The sequence below is a fragment of the Myxine glutinosa genome, chromosome 9, assembly GCF_964187855.1.
Source record: "Myxine glutinosa chromosome 9, kmMyxGlut1.1, whole genome shotgun sequence".
Classification (NCBI taxonomy): Eukaryota; Metazoa; Chordata; class Myxini; order Myxiniformes; family Myxinidae; genus Myxine; species Myxine glutinosa.
The window spans coordinates 45,697,141-45,721,298 of NC_136269.1; the positions used below are offsets into that span (position 1 = coordinate 45,697,141).

Genomic DNA, 24,158 nt, shown 5'->3' on the forward strand with positions numbered 1-24,158 from the left:
CAAAGGGAAATCTTGGTATGTATATGTCAGCTCGTTGTGGGATTCCCTGCTCTCGTCTTTTTTCATGTCAAAAAATGTAAAAATCGGAAAGAAAATAAATGGGAATGAAAACATAAGCATAATGCAAATGTAATCCCTCTGTATCTACAATATGACCTGACAAACGTGTTCATGATAAAATTTAATGCAGAATTACATTTCACCTCACGGAAGCTAAAAGCGCGGGAGTGAGGTTCGAAGTTGCGGCGGAATGGTGCAGTTGTTCATCCAAACGTACGTGGAACTCCAACTTTATCGCCTCTAGTTATAAATAATTATTAACCACCTGTTTTGTCACCTGCAATAGTTTCTAGGTAAACTTACCGAAACTACTTGCATTGACACGACTCCCAATCCGTTCCTTAATGGAACGCATTTTAATTCCTGCCTCGGGTTCGAGTGTCGCTTTACTTTGAGCACATTCTGAATGTTGTTAAAATGATTATCAAATATCGAACGCATCGGCGTTACTGGTCTTCCAACGACACAGTACTTATAGGCCCGGCAGAAGGATCATGTTATTACCAAACCCTTGTGGGGTATATTGATCACAGTAGATCTTCGCTCAGTGCTGTAAGTAAAACTTACCCCACAGATGTCGGGATTCCTCCAAATTTCTTTGTTTAATGTTATAAACGGCATTAGCGACTATTTAAAAAGCTAATAATATGTTTATGATTTATAATATTGTACAAGCCCGGCTTCGCCGCTGTTAGACTTCCTGTCTTGTTATCCTCTCGGCAAGCCGTGACGTAATGCGCCGCGTCATAATTCTGTTTCCGGGTCCAAACGCGCGCGTTACGTCACACTAACCAAGAGGATTATTCCAAAGGAGGAGGCGCTCCTATGGTGCCACCTTCAGTCGAACGTCAGGCATGGACAGCCGATTCGTGAATGACTTGGACAAAAAAAACACAAGTGCAGCTGACTCCTCCAGAAGGTGGGGAATGTTTCTTTCTACATGCGGTCAATCGCGAAACTGCAAATTCTGAATCCATGAATGAGAGCGAAAAATTTCAGCAACTTACAGGAGGAAACTGAGAATCTAAATTGCATTGAGAAATTGCCAAAGGTGTGAATGTGTTTGTTGAAATAAAATATTACGCCTGTGTCACATTCTGGTGACATGGAGCCAACAATGTATTTGAACCATGTCGACTCGGTAGTAATGGTCTGGGTGTCGATTTGTGCTTCAACTTGTGTAAATCACAGCTGTGGGGAATTATGCCAGAATGGCGGCTGGTTGGTCGTCCCCAGCGACTGGTTGCTCCTTGTCCAGCAATATGGATCATGCGGGGGTCACCAATTTAGCATGTGGTGAAAAGGCGTCTGAAGCGGTCGGAATCCGAGTCAATTCCTTTGTTAAACACAGCAACCAACACATCCTCTCGTCTCTCCTCCAGTGCCACCTGCTACCGCAAATCCCTCGATCAACCAGAGCTCAAGCACATCTTTAACTCACCTGGAATGAAGTTCAGGGGAGCTTTATGCGATGGCACGTCGTCCGTCTGTCTGTCCGTCCGTAAACACTTGAAACTTCTTCTCTGAAACCGCTTATGGGATTGCGACCAAATTTGGCACAAATTATATTTATTGTGTTGTGACTAAAGTTTGTCCACAGCATTTAAAAAAAAAAAGGGGTCTAAGGGAGTCTTCCGGGGGTCAAAGTACATTCAGATTTGCCCCCCAAAATAGGAATTTGCTTTTTCCTCTGAAACTACACATGCAATTCCGATGAAACTTTACCAAAACATTCACCACCCGTGATGTACCAAAGTTTGTTCACGGCATTAAAAAAAAATCTGCCCTTTGGGGATCTATGGGGTGGGAGGGGAGTGGTTGCCCCCCAAAATAGGTATTTGCTTTCTTCTCAGAAACTACACACGCAATTCTGATGAAACTTAACCACAACCTTAATCACCCGTGTTGTACCAAAGTGTGTTCCTGGCATTTAAAAAATCGGCGTCGGCACGGGTGGAGGGGGGGGGGGGGGGGGGTTGCCCCCCAAAACAGGTATTTTTTTGTTTGTTTAAAGTCATGATTATGTTAATATGAATCTACATGCTGCCCTGTCTTCTGGCAACCATTGAAATTGGTTTAAAATGCCCTCAGTCAGTGCAGTATACTGTTTATTCTACCAGGTGAGTGCCAGGGGTATTGCCCCTATGTTTATATTATACCATCAAAGGCAAAATGATGATGCTACATGTTTACATGTGGAGAAAGATCAGCGTTGTTTGGGTAGAAACTCAAAATCACAATTGTATTGAGAAAGTACCGAACCAACGAATGTTTGCACATGTGGTAAATGGCGAAACTGCCAATGCCGAACCCATGAATGTTTTTACATGCAGAGAGAGCATTTTCATAGCCTGGTGTTGGCTTAGCGGTTAGGGTGCCGGCTTGGGATCCTGGGTTCGAATCCCGGTTGATCGCTAAATGAACACCAGGGGGGTTGACTCAGCCTGTCATCCTTCTGAGGTCAGCAAATTGAGTACCAGCTTGCTGGGATGAATGATCCTGGTGTGTACCCCGGTTTAGAATAGGTACACTGTACCCCTGCGCATCATAAGAGGTGACCAAGGGTTGGCGTCAGGAAGGGCATCCGGCCATAAAAACATTGCCTCAAACAGGGAACCATGATTGTCATGGGGCCCGCAAGGCTAACCCCCGCTCTAGCGGGGAAAATGGCCTTAAAACGATCATTCATTCATATTCATATTCAGAGAGCATTTTCATACGGGTGGAAACTCAAACTCATAATTGTATTGAGAAATTTATGAAACCTCCCACCCACCTTAAGGCACTCGCTGCGACCCCAAATGGTTCCACAAAGTTTGGTGGGGCTAGCCCCAAAACTGAGGGAGTAGTTTGGGGACTGGCAGACAGACAGGCATGCGTCATTATCGGGCGATCCTGTTCCAAGCATGCAACACATTCTTCTGACACATACCTTTATTTGGGCGGTGTATAGGTCACTGACAGCTGCCTCAATCGCTCCCGAAAATCAAAATAATAAATAACTCGGGTTACATGCATGAATGAAAAACATGCTGACTGCTTATAATTCAAAACACATCACTGCACAGGAAAACGTGGGGGCATGAATACTGTACTGTGAAGGGTGGGACTTGCAATACCCTCTCCCACCTGGAGACGACGTTACACGATACACATTTACAAAGAGAATTTTCAACCCTACCCTGCCCCCCCTTCAAGACCACCGGCTTCTTTGGCTTCTTTTAGAAACTTTGTGAGCCATTATGCATAACAATCTTTATCTTGCACACATGATAGACGTTAACATGCCCCGATCAACTCCCCTATCAACTAATTGGGGTCATGCTGATCCTATGTAGCAAGTCTGGGTGTATTCGGCTCAGAAATGTAGGAGTAGCATGACAAACATACAAATAAACACACAAACAAACGCCTGTCCTTTAATTATTGTAACTAGTGAGATACCCGTGCTATTCACGGGTGGGAGGCCAGAAGCAAACAGGCAATGCAGATACGGCGAATGCTAAAGCATGAAACCAATAAATTCCACATTCCTGTAGCACCTTCAGTCGCACATCAGACATGGACAGCAAGTTCGTGAAGGACTTCCATGAAAAACGTACCCGTTCGCAAACAAACGGGTACGTTCACGTATAGAAACATCGATCATGGGTCCGTGGCGAATCTGCATATGGCGATCCGCGAAGTTCATGTTCAGAAAGTAGAAACCATCACGGCATGTCATCATTCACTTGAACTCGATATCTCTTTTTTCATTCCAAACAACATACCTCCAATCACAAATTAATCACAAAATAAACTTTTAACAACATTGTTAATGTTTCCTTCATTGTAAAAACTACCAAGTCAACAGTTAAAAGGATTTTGAGCCGATAGGTATTAGGGCCTCAGCAAGATCGATGGAGACAGCGATCTGTTGGCTTATACACCGCCCAAATAGCTATGTGGAATTCTCTCATGGAGGGATTAAACCCACGTCGTTTGAACTTTGGCTGAGGTCATTATTTACTTTTAGTCATGTTTATATACGAATCAAAAAGAAGATAATTGGTCGTCCTTTCCGCATATCTCGTGGGATTGTGAGTTGGAGAGATGGCCGTGATGGCGGAGAGGGCGTTGGCATTCTCTCAAACAGGGATTCAACCCATGTCCTTAAAAACGGTTTTTGTCCGAGGTCACCGAGTCCGATCGGTGCAGCTGTGCAGCGATCGGTGCAGCCGTTTGTGTGGCACCCGGGAAAGTAACGTCATGCGGGAGTCCAAACCTGAAAATGCTGGAGGCCAAAGCTGAAATTGGAAAAACAATATAGCCTATTTTACTCCAGGAGATTCCAGGATTACCCACCCAAAATATCGTTGCGATCGGTTCAGCAGTTTTTGCGGTGCCTTCGAATGGACGGACAGACGGATACACATTTGGTGAATTATAGTAAGATGATTTACACGAAGTTATATCATGGACTGATGACAGCTCAGTATTAATGTCTTCATCCATGTACCCTGCACACCCACAATGTCAGAATCACTTAAGTTCTGGACACAGTTTTGGGTCAAACCCCCCAAGTCCTTCTTCACCCAGGCTATTCTGTTCGTGGTCTCTCAAGCAGGGTACAACAATTTTTAGTCTCAAAAGTTATCACATGGTTTATTGGAAGAACAGGCAAAAGATGGACAAAAACCACGGTCCAGTAGACAAAGACAGTACTAACACTAGATGACTAGAGAGTTCATTGAACACCCTACCCCATGTAGTGGTCAAGTATATAATTTAATTGAAATAAAATAATGATTTTACACGTATAAAAATATTCCGCAAGTTTAGCACCGTTGATGCAATCTTATACACCACCTTATACAACATGTCTAAGTACTGCAAAACTGGAGGTTTTTGGAAGTGGCAAGCAGGTGATTTTTGTTCTACATTGTTGAAGTACATAATTAAATTTAAATAAAATAAAGATTGCAAAGCTTGCACAACAAAATTAATTCCGGAAGTTTACCATCGTTGACACAGTGTCTATTACACCACGCTAGCAACCACATTCCATTACTTCTTCGTGCCTGTTGGTTGGGTCCTTTATGACATCCTTAAAAACAACAAGTTTCCTGTTTAGAATGATTTTCAATTTTGTTTGATTGCCAGACAGACAGACAGACTAAAAATATTTTGTCACTCTTCTCTGCACAAGCGCGATCGGGACACATTCAGAGCAAAAGTACTGCTAACCTAGAGGTTTGTTTTCTGATTCATGTTCAGATTTGTGTTCAAAATATAACATTCAATTTAAACAAGTTGTTTCTCCATCAGAAACTGACGTGGAATAAATATAAAACAAAAACATTTAAAACCCAAAAGACATGATCACGTTGTAAATTACAGGAAATTCTCCATGATGCTGCACCCTCGAGTTTCTATCAACACATTATGTTATTGTGCTTCGTAGGGATCGAGAAGGATTAGCCGGAGATTGGTTGTTGCTGGAGCTTCAGGGGCAGCTGGAGTCTCGGCAGGGTCAAGGACTTGGTGGTTGTCTTTTGGGGGATCTGCATTACACCCACGAGGTATGTCCACACGTGTGTGTATCAATTTATCATGTAACATCACGTTGAAAAACAAAAATAGGTGACTTGCAGCAAATGTGAGTTAATAAGGATGTTTTGTTTATGAAGTACCTGTTTTTGCTTTATCCCAAGACCAATGCAAAATTGAGATGACGATTTACTGTGTTTATATTTTGTATTTTTTATGTGTTTACTGTGTGATGACTCGATGTGTGTATTTTTTATGGCCACGTGCACTAGAAATAGTGTCAAGATGGTCCAAAGGACCAAGCCTTTGCGATACAGCCGCAAAAACGGCTCAGCAGTAAAGCATCTTGCAACTTCATTGCCAAATTAGCAAACAGTTTTTCAACTCAAACTGAGCAATCAGCCAATAGAGCCGTGGTTCCCAACCTGGGGGCCATTGTGTATTTCTCGGGGGGGGGGGGGGCATGGGGTAATTTGCCGGAGGCATTGCAAGATGAATTCCTGGATTTCCGAAACGATTCGTTTGCCAAAGACACATTCGAAGAGAAGAGCTTGACGGAGTTTTGTAGTCCTTGAGCCAACCGGCCATTTTTTGAAGTGAATGCTCCGGGGGGGGAGTAATTCTCATTATGATTTTCCATTAGACCAATGTCTCAAGTGTCAGAAAAGGTGTGATGGACAATGGACATCTGAGAACGGTAGCTTAGTGCCCGGATGGACGCCATCTTTGAAACCACCCAGCTCGAAAATGCCCATTTGGTGGGGTACATTGTTGCACGTGTATCTGGACTTCTATACTAGCTATCGATGTGCGGTTGACGACTAAATATACGTCCGATGTGTACCGTCTAAATAAAAAATAATATGAAGCATTTTGTTTTAGATTAATTATTATAAAAATCAATTATCGAAAAAAAATCATATATTTTTCAATATTTTATTATTAGACTTGTACTTTTTTTAGTGAAACAACACTGGTATGATTTTCCAAATTATGCATTGTGCTACACCGTTTATCTGTCTATAAAAATAACTCAAAAACTAAAACATATCATCCACCACGAGTGTACACAAAAAATATATGAAAAGGCATGCACTTTCCACAAACCGAAACTATGTCAGTTGGAATTTCCCGCCGATAATCAACCCACAGAACCCAGTGCCGAAAGTGACGTCAGTCTATTCTATATCTATATTCTATATTCTATATCTCAGTCTGAGATTTGTTGCGGTGACCTGATTAATTTCTGAGGGGGGGGGGGGGGGGGGTGGGTGGCTTAAGAACTAAAAGTGAACATGTTAGATGGCGCCACATACAACTCTATTATAGAGTTGTATTGTGGCGCCATCTAACATGTTCACTGACTTGGATGAGTATGTCTATGTAAGCTGGCGAGCTTTTCGGATATCGGAGTAATCTAACGTCAGTCTTTTTGTTCTTTCAGCTGAGATGGCCGGTGTCGAGGCGAAACGGGCGAAGATTGAACCTGAGTCCGGAACGTGCATCCTGTGCAGCAAGAAGTCGCCACTCTCTGAACTAAGCAAGGCAGCGGGCAACAGTTCTTGGAAGACATTGTGTGACGCAGCCGCAGTTAGAAACTTTTATCCAATTCTAAAGCTAGTCCAAGAAGGCGCAGTTGAACTTCCTAATATTCCAATATTATACCATAGGGCTTGTAGATCAGACTTCACTCACAAAAACCACCCAGCTACTTTGACCAATGCAGCTAGAAGTTCTTCAGTTGATACTGGCGATGCGGTGCGACGGCGATCATCACGGGAAGAGACAGGATCAACTTCAACGGTCTACGATGATAAATGCATTTTTTGCCAGCGTGCTTCAAAATTCATAAAAGGCAGTCGTACCCGTGAAACAGTTGTCTTGGCTGTTGAACTTCGAGCAGATAAGACAATAAGAGATGCTGCGACAGCTCGCAATGATGAGAGAGTTTTGGCATTGACTACACGAGATATGGTTGCAACTGAGGCTCACTACCACTTCTCCTGCTATAGAAACTACACACGGCCCCAAAAACCTCAAGTAGAAACTGACATTGAAGATAATATCGAGAAAAAAGAAATGATACGATGTATATTCAATTTCATTCGCACTGACTTGTTCTTGAACCCGAGGATTGTTCCAATAGTTGATGTTGCAACAGATATCCTGTCTTCAGATACATTTTCAGTTGATGTTCGTGACTCCATCAAGAAGAATCTGCAGCGCACATTACAAAGAGAGTTTGGAGAATCGCTCATCTTCTTCAATGTGAAACACCGTGTATACTTGATGCCCGATAATCTGACAAAGCGAGAGATTGCTGCAGAGTGCGTAAACCTGAAAGCAGAAGTGAAAGCATTTGAACGAACGGACGGTGAAAGTAACATTGTGCGTGCAGCTACTTCACTGCGACACCAGATCAAAGATGCTCATTACAATGAACGTTGGCCACCTCAGCCAGCAGAACTCACTTCAGATTACGTGAAGATACCAGATTCTCTTCGTGTATTTCTGCATACTTTGATTTGCGGGAGTGGGGGTAGCTCTGCGCGTGCCGACACACTGGTATGGTCGATGGCTCAAGATATCATCAATGCTGTACACCGGGGTACCATCAGAACATCGAAGCATGTCCTACTTCCGTGGGTCATGAAAACGCTCACCGGTAATACAGAGGTCATCAGAATATTGAATCGACTCGGGCACGGATGTTCGTACACAGTTCTGGAAGAAATCGAGACAGCGCTATGCATAGACAAATTAGCAAGTGTGGAGAAAGATACAGTACCACTTCCGTCACATGTGCACCCTTCGGTCCCGACTGTATTAGCATTCGATAACATCGACAGGCTAGAGGAATCGCTGAGTGGTGGCGGAACATCGCATCGCGTCAACGGTATCATCGTCCAACCGAAGTCGCAGTCGTGTTTGCCGCCCCAACCTCCATCGGCAGTATCCAAAGCAGATAAGAAGCGATCTATCCCGTCATCCAGCGATTTAGTTCCAATATACAGCGGTGGGAAACGAGAGGGCCCACCTGCAATCAAGCCTGCAGATCTTTCTGACACTCTTGCAGGCGCAACATCCCTTGCGCAGCGCCGAAATCACGTATGGATTATGACTCGCATGCTGGAACCATGCGACCAGACAATCAGTTCGTGGACTGGTTTCAACATCATGACTAGAGATCGTGTTCAGGTGACGGAAGATGTAGTTGGCTACCTGCCGACTATAAACGCGCCTGCCACAGATATGGCAACAGTGCAAGAAATCCTCAGAGAAGCTCTGAACATCATGTCATCACTTCAGCTTGAGCGTATACCGGTGGTGCTAGACCAGGCACTATTTGCTAAGGCGACCGAAATGGCATGGAAAGATGTCGATCGATATGGAAGAATCGTGCTCATGATGGGGAACTTCCATACCATCTGTAACTTCATGTCGAGCATTGGGAAAATGTTTGGAGATGCAGGCCTTCGGGATGTAGCTGTTGAGTCAGGAGTAATCGCTGAAGGTTCCATCAACAGGGTTCTGGAAGGCAAGCAATACAACCGTGCTGTGCGACTCCACAAGTTGATGTACGAGGCACTAATGCGCATCATTTGGAAGGGCTTCCAGGTGTGGATAGAAAGCAATCATCCTGACAAGGAACCCCAGATTCGAAGCACTGACCTCAAAATTCGCAGCATCAAGGAGGATGTTTGCCACGAGACTCTCGCTGCTGCTCTCGATGATGATTCATGTGTACAGAGCTTTGACATGTTCGCGAAATACCTACATTTTCTGCGAACCAAACATGGAGACCTGGCTCGCTTCTGGATGATGTATATTGATATGGTAGAGACCCTGCTGGGGTTGATTCGTGCGGATAGAGAAGGCGACTGGATGCTTCACTTGGCTTGTGTCAGAAGAGTGATCCCTTGGTGTTTCGCAATGAACAAGGTGAACTATGCTAGATATCTACCAGTGTACTATGCACAGATGACGCAACTCCACGAAACATGCCCCGAGTTGTACAGGCATTTCAATCAAGGCTACTTCTCCGTACAGCTTAGACCAGGGAATCCATTTGCCAGAATCGCTGTTGATCAGACAACAGAAGAAACAGTAAACAAAGATACGCAAACAGCTGGAGGAACACGAGGTTTTAGTCTTCGACAAGGGGCTGTGTCACGATACTATCTAACTGCAGAAAATCGGGCTACTGCACTGAGGCAACTACGAGAAACTATCCTTGTGAATGGCAGCGACACATCTCACGCCAAGCACCCTGACTTGTCTACTTCTCGCATCAAACGTGATGAGTCTGGCGTCACAGCTATCTGTGATCTACTGGAAAATGACTGGACCAATCCATTCGCCGATGATCCGTCATGTCTTCTCAGTATATCTACCGGAGCGGCTGCGAGGGAGGACGTTTCTAATGACCTACTCAACACCCTGCAAAAGGGGGAAGCGGCGTATCAAAGCTTCCAGAAACGTCTTGAAGAGGGAACAGGCTTTCATGACACATTGAACAAGCTAAACTTGAAGACCTTTGGTAAGATCAAGCAGAAAGTTGTGAAGGGCACAAACAAGGAGATCTTCCTGAGAGCTGACAGACAACTGTTTGCCACCATGATACTCATCGCCAAGACAAGGAACCTCGACATGCAACTTGTCCTTTGTCACCCACTAGGGCCGTTACCATGGTCTTTGGCAAACGTTGATGGGTCAATGAAAAAAACGAACAAAGCTGCACTTGCGAAACACATGGAAGGTCTTGTGGAACCAGCCGAGAGCGTTGACAAGCGAAGTGCAACAATAATTGATGCGATGGCTCTCATACAAAAGATGCATGGCGAGAACGACACGTTCGAAGAACTATCTGACCGCATCCTTGCTGCAGCGCTTCACGCTGGTCAAGGCAGTGAGCGCATCGATGTTGTCTTTGACACATACACAGAAGAATCCATCAAAGCAGCTGAGCGTGTGAACCGCGGTTCAAATGAAGGCATCAGTTTCAGCGAGATCAGACCCGCACACAAAATCATGAACTGGCGGCGTCTCCTTGCTTGCAGCCAGACAAAGGAGAAACTGGTTGTGTTTCTGGCGGAGTCGTGGAAACATGAAACAAATCGCGAAAAGCTAGGCAACAGAACACTGTATGTCACCTGTGGTGAAAAATGTGTGGTACTGACCCGCGATAGGTGGAAGTTGGTGCAAGCACTCGAATGTAGCCACGAGGAAGCAGACACGCGTATGTTTCTCCACGCAAAGCACGCCGCTACCCACTACAAGACGATCATCTTAGTGGCAGATGACACCGACGTTCTGATCATCAGTCTTCATCTCAGCAGAACCATCGATAGTCAGCTCTTCATCAGACGAGGAACAAAGGTTCGAGTCAGAATGATCGACGTTGGAAAGTTGGCTGCGGTATTGGGGTCTGGAGTTTGCAGTGCATTGCCAGGGCTTCATGCATGGAGCGGGTGTGACACTGTGAGTGCTCTGGCTAGCCAAGGAAAGATAAAGGCTTTGAAGCTTGTGCAAGCGAATGAGCTGTATCTTCAAGCATTCACAGATCTGGGATCTTCGTGGAATGTACCAACAGACGTCTTCAATAGCATTCAGGCCTTCACGTGTCAGCTGTACGCCAAGAACACGAAGATCGTCAGTGTTAATTCGCTCCGTTATCACATGTTCTGTGCAAAGAAGGGCCAGATCGAATCTGGACAATTGCCGCCTTGTGAAGACTCCTTGATGCAGCATACGCTTAGGGCCAACTATCAGGCGGCTATCTGGCGACGCAGCCTTGAAAACCTACCAGACGTCCCAACACCATCAGCAGGACATGGTTGGGAACTCGATGATGGCGGTTCGCTCACAATCCGATGGATGGCGGGTCTACCAGCTCCAGATGTCGTCTTGAATCTCATCTCATGCACATGCAGAAGGACGTGTCGACCGTCAGATTGCTCCTGCATACTGAATGGGTTGAAGTGCACTGTTGTGTGTAAGCTGCAGGGATGCTCCAACATGGTGCAGGATGATGCTATCGTGGCTCAGGATGCCAATGACTCTGATGGCGACTCTGATGATTAACTTTGTGTGCACTATATATTGTATAGCATATGTTGTTCTCTATTATAATGCAGGCCAAATTGCCTGAAAATCTTTATAGACAGATAAACGGTTTAGCAAAATGTATAATTTGGAAGATCATACCGGTGTTATTTGACTAAAACATGACATGTTCAATGATACCTCCGCTTGCTTATTAGGAATATACATCGTATGGTGTTAAAATCAGCTCCATACGTCTTTCCAAACTCTAGTAATGAATAATTAATATAATTGGCGGCCATTTTGAAATCCAAGATGGCCACCAAAGTGCAGATTTCCTATGTAACAATTTCCGCCTGCTTATTAGATATCGTATGGTGTTAAAATCCTCTCCGTACGACATTCCTAACTTGGCGTTATCATCAGAATAGATAATGCCAGCGGCGGCCTAAGTCATTTTATGCCTCTTTACATTTATTTGTTGTAAACTCGTGGTGGATGATATGTTTTAGTTTTTGAGTTATTTTTATAGACAGATAAACGGTGTAGCACAATGCATAATTTGGAAAATCATACCAGTGTTGTTTCACTAAAAAAAGTACAAGTCTAATAATAAAATATTGAAAAATATATGATTTTTTTTCGATAATTGATTTTTATAATAATTAATCTAAAACAAAATGCTTCATATTATTTTTTATTTAGACGGTACACATCGGACGTATATTTAGTCGTCAACCGCACATCGATAGCTAGTATAGAAGTCCAGATACACGTGCAACAATGTACCCCACCAAATGGGCATTTTCGAGCTGGGTGGTTTCAAAGATGGCGTCCATCCGGGCACTAAGCTACCGTTCTCAGATGTCCATCACACCTTTTCTGACACTTGAGACATTGGTCTAATGGAAAATCATAATGAGAATTACTCCCCCCGCCGGAGCATTACTTTTGGTCTGGCTCAAGGACTATTGGGTGGGAATGGGTCGCAACCCTAATATCAGCCAGATAGCTATCCGGGTGCTTCTGCCATTCTCGTCTACCTATTACTACCTTCCAATGGTGAAGAAGCCCTTTTTAAAAAATCAAAATATTCTCGTATCTGGATCTGTATTTTGGATCTTCACCAAAATGGAATCAGTTTGTCCTTGTCACACACCCAACCTGTCTACCTAGTTTCATCCAAGTCCGGTCTATAAGTTCTTGAGATAGATATCCTATTCACAGACAGCCAAAGAGAGGTGAAAACGTAACCTCCATCCACTTTCGTTGGTGAATGAATGAATGATCGTTTTAAGGCCATTTTCCCCGCCAGAGCGGGGGTTAGCCTTGAAGTGAAGTTGGTGAAGGTATTAAATACTCCTGAATACAAGCTTAAAGGGAAACTCTAATGGATTCCATGACTTTGCTAGTAAGGAAATACATGGAATATGTTATTGCTACTGATGTCTTTCCTGTTTTCAAACGGCATCATATATGACCAACACCTTGGAGTCTGTGCCAGTCACTCAATCCTGCTCCTCTCTCAGAAATGGTTAGAGGCCCTAAATCTCACAAAAGAGGTCAGGACTGTCACTGAACGCGTCTCGGGCATTTAACATGGCCTGGCATCTTGTTTGCTTACCAAGCTTGCTCCCTTTGGCAAACAAGGATGCCTTCATTCTGGGATTTCTCACTTCCTCCACTCATGTAGTTAACGTGTTGCCATCAATGGAACGCTCTCCTCCCTTCTCATAGTGGAGGCTGGAGTTCTCCAAGGCAATCTTGGGCCCGGCATTGTTCCTCATCAACGTGAACGGCCCTTCCGATGCTCTGGAAAACACTCTTCCTTTTTTACAGACAACTCCACATTGTGTCGTGCAATACCCCCAACATCAGCTGCGTCTTGCTCTGCTGATCTGGAATTGATTCATGTTGGTCTGATACAACAACAACAACAGGCATTTTAAGGCCATTTTCCCTGCTAGATGCCTGGTGTTGGGCTAGCGGCTAGGGTGCCAGCTTAGGATCCAAGGATCCTGGGTTCGAATCCCGGTCGATTGCTGAATTAACGCCAGGGGGGTTGACTCAGCCTGTCATCCTTCCGAGGTCGGCTAATTGAGTACCAGTTCACTGGTCATTCCCTGCTTGTCGTAAAAAGGCGACAAAAAGGGTTGGCGGCAGGAAGGGCATCCGGCCGTAAAACATTGCTTCAAAAAGGGGACCAAAAAACAACAACAACCACGGTCCCCGAAAAAGGCCAACCCCCGCTTTGCGGGGAAAAATGGCCTCTAAAGGTGGTTTTTTTTTTTCCCCTGCTAGAGTGGGGATTAGCCTTGTGGGCCCCATGACAATCTTCTCCATTTTCCCTATTTTCTGCATCTCCCCTTGTGAACCCCCTTGCCCGCATTTCTTCTTCCACCATCTTTAGCCAAGTCTTTCTCGGTCTTCCCCGTCCTCTACTGCCTTCTACATTCATTTCCATCACTTTTCTCAACCAGTCACTTTCAGCCTTCCTCAACACATGACCAAACCATCTTAACCTGTTTCTCTTCACAGCATCCACCACAGGCTCTATTCCCATCATCTTTCGCAATTCATCATTTGTCTTCCTCTCTCTCTCAACGATACTCCAAACATCCACCGAACCATTCGCATTTCCACCCTTTCCAGCCTTCGTTGCTGCTCTACGTTCATTACCCATTTCTCGCTCCCATAAATCATAACACTTCTCACACATGCAGCATACACCTTTCCCTTCAGCTTCAACGACACTCCCCTCCTCGTCAGCATGCCACTCAGTTCCCGAAACTTCTTCCATGCACATATCACTCCAGCAACCGTTGCTGAGTCTGATCCACCTTCTCCATTCAGCATGTCTCCTAGGTAGGAAAATGTTTTCACACCTTCCAGCTTCACGCCATCTCCAAGATCCAACTCAACATTTCCTCCATCTGCAGCTCCCTCTGTGCACACCTTACACTTGAATGTAGCTGCCACACTGGTTAATGACCCTCTCAGACCACTACATTTTTGATGAACCCACTCAGCGCACATTGTACATTGAATGGAGTTCACTCCGACACCCTTCCTGCACACAGCACACGGCCACTTCCCAGTTCTTTCCACCTCACCACATGCTTTACCACTTGCCATCACTTTCGTCTTTCCGATTTTCACCTTCAGACCTTTTGTCTCCATACAATCCTTTTCCATGTGTACATCTTCTCCTTCAGTCCATTCATACTTTCCGCAATCAACACCAGATCATCTGCATACAACAACTCGCACGGTAAACCCTCCTTTACGTTCCGAGCCAACACCTTCATCACAGCTACAAATAGTCGTGGACTTAGTTCCGACCCCCGATGCACTCCAACCTTCACCTCAAACTCACCACTGTTCCCGTCCTTCGTCCTTACAGCTGTGCGCGCTCTTTTGTACATTGCCATCACTACTCTGATCAACCATTCCTCCACTCCTAACTTCCTCAATGCCCATGTCACTACTTCGCGGGGAACCCTATCGAATGCTTTCTCCAGATCAACAAACCCAAGAAACAACTTCTTCCTCTTCTCAATGTACTTCTCCTGCAACTGCCTTACAATAAAAAGTGCGTCTGTCGTTCCTCTGCCTGGCATAAATCCAAACTGCATTTCGTCGATCTTCACTTTCTTCCTTATCCTCCTCTCCAACACCCTTTCGAATACCTTCATTCCATACTCCAATAACTTTATCGCTCGATACGAGCCAAAGTCCAGAGGGTCACCTTTCCCCTTGTATAGAGGGATGAGGGTACTCAGTTCCCAATCCACTGGAATGCGGCCTTCTTTCACCACCAGATTGCAGATATCTGTCATTCTCTTCACACCCCAATTTCCCGCTGCCCTCAACATATCTCCCACAACTCCCGTCGGCCCTCCCGCTTTTCTACTCTTCATTGCTTTTATCGCTTCCTCAACTTCCTTCTCGGTTAGCTTCTCTGCCGGTCCTAAAACTGGGTTACTCTCTATGTTGCCATCCCATTCATTCTCTGCATTCAACAGTATTTCCATATATCTCTTCCATCTTCCTTTAATTCCATCTGAGTCCACAACGATTTGTCCCACTTCATCCTTCAAGCAACTCACCCCCATCACATCACACCTCTCTTTCGCTATCTGCTTTGCAATCCTGAATACCGCTCTCTGACCCTCTTCCGAATCCAAGCGTTCTCCGAACATTTTCCTGCATGCCTCCTGTGCCTTTGCACAGGAAGCCTTCTTTCTTTGCAGCCTTCTTGGCTGCCTTATAACTTTCATGCTCTGCCTTTTCTGCCCCCATACCCTTCGCCTTCTGCCACTCCTTGAACTTCTTCCTCTTCTCGTCAATCTTTTTTCCAACTTCATCATCCCACCACCATGTTTCCGAGTGCCTCGGTGGTCCTTTTGTCCATCCACATACCTCACCAACGGCTCCCAACAGACTATCTTTCATTGACATCCAACCTCTTTCAAGCTCAACCACATCATCCTCAACCATACTCAGCCTCTCTTTTAATGCCTCCCTCACTGTCACCTCTTTCAACCTCCACATCTTCATTTTCGGTTGGTACTTCACCCGCCGAGCTCTCCTCGCACCTTTCACCTTATGTTGCAGACAACCAAGTGGTGCTGTGAAACAGCCTCCTCCCCCGGGATCACCATTGTGTTCCGGAGGTGCCCCCTATCTCGCCTACGCACCAGCTGGTAGTCAACGGTTGTCGTCGACCCACCTGACGTGTATGTAACAAGCTTATTATCCTCTTTCTGGAACCGAGTATAACAAATCAGCTCCATCAGCAAACTCCAAAATCCTTTCACCTTCTCCATTTCTCCCACCATATCCGTAACCCCCATGAACTCCCTCAAAACCGTCCATACTCCTTCCCACATGTCCATTTAGGTCTCCTCCTACCACAACAACTTCCTCATCTTTCACGTTTTCCATCAGCTTCTCTATCGCACACCAGAACTTGTCCTTCTCTTCATCGCTCGAACCGACCTGCAGAGCATATCCGGAGATGACGTTCACCAAGAGCTTTCCAATCATCATTTTCACCATCATCACCCTTTCACTCACTCTAGTCACTCACCACACTGTCTACAAACTCCTCAGAAAACAGGACACCAACACCATTCACACCCTCCGGGCACCCTTGCCACACAAACTTGTATTTCTGTCCCTGCCTACCCTTCACCATTCTCACACCACTTCCCTTCCATCTCGTCTCCTGCACACAACATATGTCCACTCTTCTTCTGACCAATACTTCCACCACTCCTCCTGATCTCCCTGTCATTGTCCCTACATTCCATGTCCCAAACCTCAGAAACCGATCTCCACGTCGGGCATCAGACGTTTCGTCGTCATAAATGGAGTGATTTTCACCCTTGCTTCGATCGGGTTCCCCACCTTGAGTTTTGACGAGAGGGAGTGGGGTCCCCCACGGGGTACTTCGGGCTGTACCCTGCCCATATGTAGTCGTAATTGTCATGGTTCTCTTTTTGAGGCAATGTTTTTATGGCCGGATGCCCTTCCTGACGCCAACCCTTTTAGTCGCCTCTTACGACACGCAGGGATACGGTGTACCTATTCTAAACCGGGGTACACACCAGGACCTGTACACAACCAGTTTAGGTCGCTGGCTTAATGTCTTAGGATTTTGAGTTTGAGCTCCTGTCGTGCCATTGAAATAACACCAGGTGGGTTGACTCCGCCTGCCATCCTTCCAATGTTTGCAAAATGAGTACCAGCTTACTGGCATAATAAGCCGTTCGAGTATCCTGCGTCGGAGTGGCGACCCGTCCGGGATTGTACTCCTTCGGCAATGAAACTGCCTGAGCAGTTCTATGTGCCACACGGCGTGAATGGAATGGTTATTATTTATTTAACCTCAATTACAACTATTAATACTACTACTATAACTACTACTCATAGTAGTACGATCTCTTTTAACAGCTGCAATTAATCCCAACTTCTTGTGCTTCTTGTGCGATCAGTCAGGGAAACTTTTTGTCCAAGTCTTTCCGAAATGGCTGGCTAGGCCTGATATTTTATTGAAGGTGGCAGGAATTTTTAATTTATTCAAGGTGCACAACAAACACTATGGGATCTTTACCGACCACCAACAACCAGTTCTGAGACGGATCCTTTGGCTTAACAACCTTCTAAAACAGCTCAACATCCAGCATATAAATTTTGATCATCACCACCCTGCGTATGCGAAACACCATGCAGGGTGACAGTTTATAGCTGGGTCAAGAGGGGAGAAAATGTGAGGCTCTTGAGATTTTATCAATGATGTATCAACCAATTTTGAGGAACAAAAATTGTAGATGTAATGTGTTTGGTAGGAGTCCTGATATCTACCGTTTAAAAAAATATTAATTTCTCTATAGTGTCTCAGGCTTGTGGAGGAATTGTGCGTGTGCCATATCAAGGAGACATTGCACTTCCATATGAACCATAGGAAAACTGAACGCTGCACATGGAATTGAAAACTGAGATTACTTACAGCCTTATGAGGCAAATGCTCAGATGGGAATACCGAACGCTCCAATCTGATATGCAATCTCCTCGTAAAATTGGTTCCTCTTATTATTACCGTATTGACAGTGTTAGCTGATTACTTTTGCTGTTAATCTTCACACTTGAACAATAAGTCTTATTCGCAACATCAGCTGGAGATAGTGGTGATGGGCCCTGTTTTGTGGAGCTGAGCCACGTGCCAAAGAGGCATAAATGGGGCTTGAGCTTACAATAACATCCTTCTTCCCCTCCTCTCCCAATTCCGCTCTTGGCCTCTAGAACATTGTAGCTCTGCCAAAGGGAGGGTAGAGATGCGGTGAGGTAAGGATGTTGGGAGGAGATGGGGGTGCATGGCGATTACGGATCTGGAGGGACGTGATCAAATTCTGCCTTTTTATGTAATATATAGATCATTCTTTTGTACGGTATATACAGAAAGAGTGATATAATGATACCATAAGGGGGCAGTGCATTGTGGAGCATGCAGTCCTTTGGAGGGGAAAGTGAAGCTGCCTTGTGTATGCATTGCAAATAGTAAAGGTTACATCACATCCTTTAACAAAAGTTGGCATTTTTGTCATTATCGTATCACAAATTACCGACATAAGTTAACTGCAGTGTTCATCTTGCCTCTATTTTGCTCTGTCGCGTCCTCATCTGCCCACTGAGGTAACATATTGTCGTGTCCCCGGAGTTAAGACCCCTGGGTGACGAATGACCAAACGTTGTTAACTCTGAGGCATATTTCGAAACTTGGTAGGATTATCTTTTCGCGCACACAGGAAAGGCCCGAAGCCTTATCTAATCTGACGGCCGCCACGGGGTTATTACTCGACCCACAAACACAAATACGAGACAGCAAAAATCAACATTCTGTCTTCAATCAATTCAATTCTGTCAATTATGTCTTCTACCGACTCCTCTCCGGCCTTGCTCCCCCAGCTCTCTCTGTGCTCTGTCCCCCAAATACTCCTGCAGGTCGCACAAGATCTGCCAGCAACCCTCTTATGGTGAAATTGCCAAAATCAAGACTCTCTGCTCACCTTCACTCTTTCATTCCTCTTTACTCCCGCCTCTGGAACAAACTCCCACACACTCTTCAATCCCACTCCTCCCTCCGGGTCTTTAAAACAGCTGTTCACCACCATCTCTTATCTTCCCCCATCCAAAACCTTGATCTCTTGTACCCCCGTTAATTCACCCCAAATCCACTTTTTTTTTTGAAATACCGACTTTTTTCTTTCCTGGAAGTTCCAGCAGTGTCCATGTATTTTATACTTTCCCAACCCCCCCCACCCCCCTCCCGGCCTTCCCATGTCTCCTCCCCCCCAAGCCCTCTCCCTCCCACGGATCTTCCGTTGTCCCTGTTCTCTGCTGTTGTACTTGTGTGCTTACCTTTCTCTCCCCATCTTGTCTCCCGCTGCCTTTTTTGTGTGTTTTGTGTCAGTTTTTTTTTTTTGTGATTGATGTTAGCTCTTACACGAGCCTCGATCTTGCATGCAAAAAAAAATAAATAAAAAAAATACAAGAATGAAATGCAAAAATAAAGGATTTAATGAAAATAAAGCACGGAAATAAAATGAATGGTGAGGTAAATCTATAATCCTACTGCGAGACGTCTCCACTCACACTCGTACAGACAAGGGGAAAACGATAGTAAAAATAAACAATGGCCTTTTTTATAGTGCCGGCACTTATCTCTCTCAATGAGGCCGTTGAAGGAAATGGCAGTTCAAGGTGGCCGGGAACCGCTCCAACAATGGTATGGAGTCGCTCTCCACAGCGCCACGTACGTGAGGTGTCAAGAGCCCCACGGGCAAACAGGCCACGAAGGCTAACACCGCTCTTTCTCAGCACCAGCACCCCAAACCAGAAACAGCACAGCCGAGCAACCCGAAAAGACCATGAGCCAAGAGACCAAGCATGTCCGCTCGCCACAAAACCCAGAACCAAAGAGGGGGCAAGAGAGGGGAAAAAAAATCCTCCCCTTTTCTCGCTGACGTCCACTCGAACCAATCCCCATGCCCCACCACTTCAGTCCATGACCATGACCAATCGTTCCCTTCGGGGCGGGGCCTCAAGGCCTTTATTGACACCCATCGACAATGTTCGGGGCGGGGTTCCCTTGCCGATCGGCAAATGTGTTCGGTTTCTGTTGGGCTTGTCGGTGTGGTTGTGGCAATGTGCCGATTGCATGGCTGGGCGAGTGAATTTCATAAGAACAACGGGAAAATTACAGGAGGCGTTACACACTGGGGATTATTAACCATAAGCCCTATTTAACTAGCACAAAACCACCCTCCTTATGGCGACATGCAAACGCTCTTACCCTCACAGTCGGCCTACTTAATACAGAGATTCTTCTTCTTTGCGGCATACGGTCCATTCTAAACTATACATTCCTAACTTTCCTAAGGTATTTCTTCACCTACCCCCACAAACGTAACAATATGATTAGCCTAAAACTGAAGATCAAAATAGACTACATCCATATTTGAGAATACCTTGACATTTTGTAGAACTTCATGTTTACCTTTTTATTTGATGTCACTAATCTTCATTGACATAGATGTGGACTGGCAGAATAGCCTAGACTAGGCCCTAAGAATGCACACTCGACTCTGAACTGTCCAGCCTTGGTTTGAATCTCCACCCAGTTATAAACTGTCATCCTGTGTTTCGTAGGTTGGGCGAGGCCTGCGTACCGTTGCTCGGATAGACGTTAAACTGGCTGTCCTGTCTGCCAGCATTTGTTGGTGGATGTTAAAGATCCCACGGTGTCCTTTGTGAAGATTAGTTGAGCAAGTGTCGGCACCCTGGCCAAGTTCCAAATTCTTGCTCGAACCCACAGGGGCACTGCATCAGCAGCAACTGCAAGAACCGTCAATGCTGACCCGCGGCCACGTGAGGGTGCCCGTTCTTTATAATAATTAAATAAATGAGCAAATAAATAAACAATTTATGAATGAATGGGATTTTGGGTGCATGTTTCCTGGGAATTGGTGTACACGTATAGCCCCACCATCGCCCCCGCCCACTGATTTCTGAGCCTCCTTACTTTTAACTTGTTGGACCCAAGCTTGCTATCCATTAGTCGTAATTACCATATTGTCAGTAATCAATATTTTACTTGTACCTTTCTTCATGACCAACTCCAGCAACTGAAATCGAAAAAGGAGTATACTGGCCAGATTCCATCAAGCTGTGTGTCTCCCCAGGGTGTTCCAGTATTCATCATTGGACATCACATCCTGTACGGGAAGCAAGTGAAGCTGGAAAAGCCACTGGCGGTGCTGATCAAGCGCGATGGCAGCGGGAATGATTCACAGCACACCAAGGAAACAAAGCAAACAACAAAATCTGGATGGGGTGAAGGCCAAGCAGTCGATACGCACTACGCCGTGAAAGCTGTTATTCGGCACAAGCTCGTCTTCAAAACTCGCCCAAAGCCTATCATCACCCACGTGCCCAAAAAAGTTTGATTCTTTTGTAGAAGTTGAGCAAAACAATTGTTAGGTCATTATTGTTTCTTCTTTTTCTTGTTTTTCTTCTGAATTGCGCTGTTTTTTTATTTATTCATGTTGCTGCTGCCGCTGATTGTTTCGTCGGCGGTGATGTCAATATGCTGCTGCAAATAAGGTGCCGTCTCTTTATTACGTATGCCAGTGTGGAAATTTGACCTCGTCTCCCATTAAAATCTACATTGATGATCAATATGTAGGCCTTGTCGAGGTTTGCTCAGAAAAAGATGTGCTGGAATTCTGCCAATTGGTGGGTTTATACTTTTTTCTTCAACATTGATCATTTGTAGAGGTGAATGGTTTAAAAAAAAAATTCTCCCCAATGAACCCATGTTGTTAGTACATAGCAAGAGGGCCTGTTTATGGGTGGTTTTGTGAAAATGGCAATTTTTTTTCGATACGAGGGTCTTGAGTCAGGGAGTAGTTAGTGAATGACAAATCGCAGCGGGTTTACGGACTGGCAAAGTGGATTGGGGAGGGGGTAATGGTGGATGGACATATACAAGAGGGAAGGATCAACACAAAAATGAGTAACAATAGTCCAGAAAGGAATAGAATGGGTTAGAACGAGAAAGAATGAGTGTGCGTAGAAGAGATTGTGGATGTGGAAGATGATGGGCATGAGGAAATGATGGGCCGTGCATTTAAAAGACGGGTGAGGATGAAATAATGAATAAAAACCACCTTTAGAGGCCATTTTTCCCCGCAAGCGGGGGTTGGCCTTTTTCGGGAACTGTGGTTGTTGTTGTTTTTCGGTCCCCTTTTTGAAGCAATGTTTTACGGCCGGATGCCCTTCCTGACGCCAACCCTTTTTGCCGCCTTTAACGACAAGCAGGGAATTACCAGTGAATAATGTCATATAATGAATAGTGAATAGTGATGAAATAATGAATACAGGAAGATAAATGCACAATCGGGAGAATAAGGGTTTGAATAAATGCTAGTGGGCCAGTAGCCAAGACTTGGGGAGGATGCACAGATGAGGGTTTATTGAGGAATGTCTGTGATCTGGGGTGGCTTGTGGAAGGCAGATATGGTTTGGAAATGAATGGTTGTGAACTGGCACAGTGGCCTAGAGGTCCGCACATTCACGTCTGGTGAAATGGCACAGTGGTCTAGAGGTACACACATTCACCTCTGGTGAACTGGCACAGTGGGCTAGAGGTATGCACATTCACCTCTGGTGAACTGGCACAGTGGCCTCGAGGTCCGCACATTCACCTCTGGTGAACTGGCACAGTGGGCTAGAGGTACACACATTCACCTCTGGTGAAATGGCACAGTGGCCTGGAGGTACACACATTCACCTCTGGTGAACTGGCACAGTGGCCTAGAGGTATGCACATTCACCTCTGGTGAACTGGCACAGTGGTCTAGAGGTACACACATTCACCTCTGGTGAACTGGCACAGTGGCCTAGAGATACACACATTCACCTCTGGTGAACTGGCACAGTGGCCTAGAGGTACACACATTCACCTCTGGTGAACTGGCACAGTGGCCTAGAGGTACACACATTCACCTCTGGTGAACTGGCACAGTGGCCTAGAGGTACACACATTCACCTCTGGTGAACTGGCACAGTGGCCTAGAGGTACACACATTCACCTCTGGTGAACTGGCACAGTGGCCTAGAGGTACACACATTCACCTCTGGTGAACTGGCACAGTGGCCTAGAGGTACGCACATTCATCTCTGGTGAACTGGCACAGTGGCCTAGAGGTACACACATTCACCTCTGGTGAACTGGCACAGTGGCCTAGAGGTACGCACATTCACCTCTGGTGAACTGGCACAGTGGCCTAGAGGTCCGCACATTCACCTCTGGTGAACTGGCACAGTGGTCTAGAGGTACGCACATTCACCTCTGGTGAACTGGCACAGTGGCCTAGAGGTCCGCACATTCACCTCTGGTGAACTGGCACAGTGGCCTAGAGGTACGCACATTCACCTCTGGTGAACTGGCACAGTGGCCTAGAGGTCCGCACATTCACCTCTGGTGAACTGGCACAGTGGCCTAGAGGTACGCACATTCACCTCTGGTGAACTGGCACAGTGGTCTAGAGGTACGCACATTCACCTCTGGTGAACTGGCACAGTGGCCTTGAGGTACGCACATTCACCTCTGGTGAACTGGCACAGTGGCCTAGAGGTACGCACATTCACCTCTGGTGAACAGGCACAGTGGTCTAGAGGTACGCACATTCACCTCTGGTGAACTGGCACAGTGGCCTAGAGGTACGCACATTCACCTCTGGTGAACTGGTACAGTGATCCAGCTTGAGTTTGAATCTCGACCCAGCTATAAACTGTCGTCCTGGTGTTTCGCAGACAGAGTGAAGGATCAATGTGTGTGCCGTCCCTTGGATGGATGTTAAACAGCGCATCTTTCTTCTTCTTTTGTATGCAGCACAGGATTACAGGTAGCATTATTGGCTGAGGGTGCGATTGTGATGCCGATTCAGTGCCCCTAT

The 24,158-nt window shown here is 45.6% G+C and overlaps 1 protein-coding gene across 4 annotated transcripts; it reads left to right on the plus strand.

Moving 5' to 3' along the window:
* Positions 1-183: 183 nt before the first annotated feature.
* On the plus strand, positions 184-22,421 carry CHTF8 (chromosome transmission fidelity factor 8). Of its 4 annotated transcripts, none has more exons than XM_068129196.2 (3): positions 184-273; positions 5,504-5,621; positions 21,381-22,421. In XM_068129196.2, exons 1-3 carry the CDS (start codon positions 251-253, stop codon positions 21,642-21,644), a joined length of 405 nt encoding a protein of 134 aa, XP_067985297.2. In that variant the 5' UTR covers positions 184-250; the 3' UTR covers positions 21,645-22,421. The 4 variants fall into 4 exon arrangements, with proteins under 4 accessions (XP_067985297.2, XP_078640447.1, XP_067985296.2 ...); XM_078784321.1 differs by lacking the exon at positions 21,381-22,421 and adding an exon at positions 7,034-12,266; XM_068129195.2 differs by lacking the exon at positions 184-273 and adding an exon at positions 822-979.
* Positions 22,422-24,158: the final 1,737 nt, after the last annotated feature.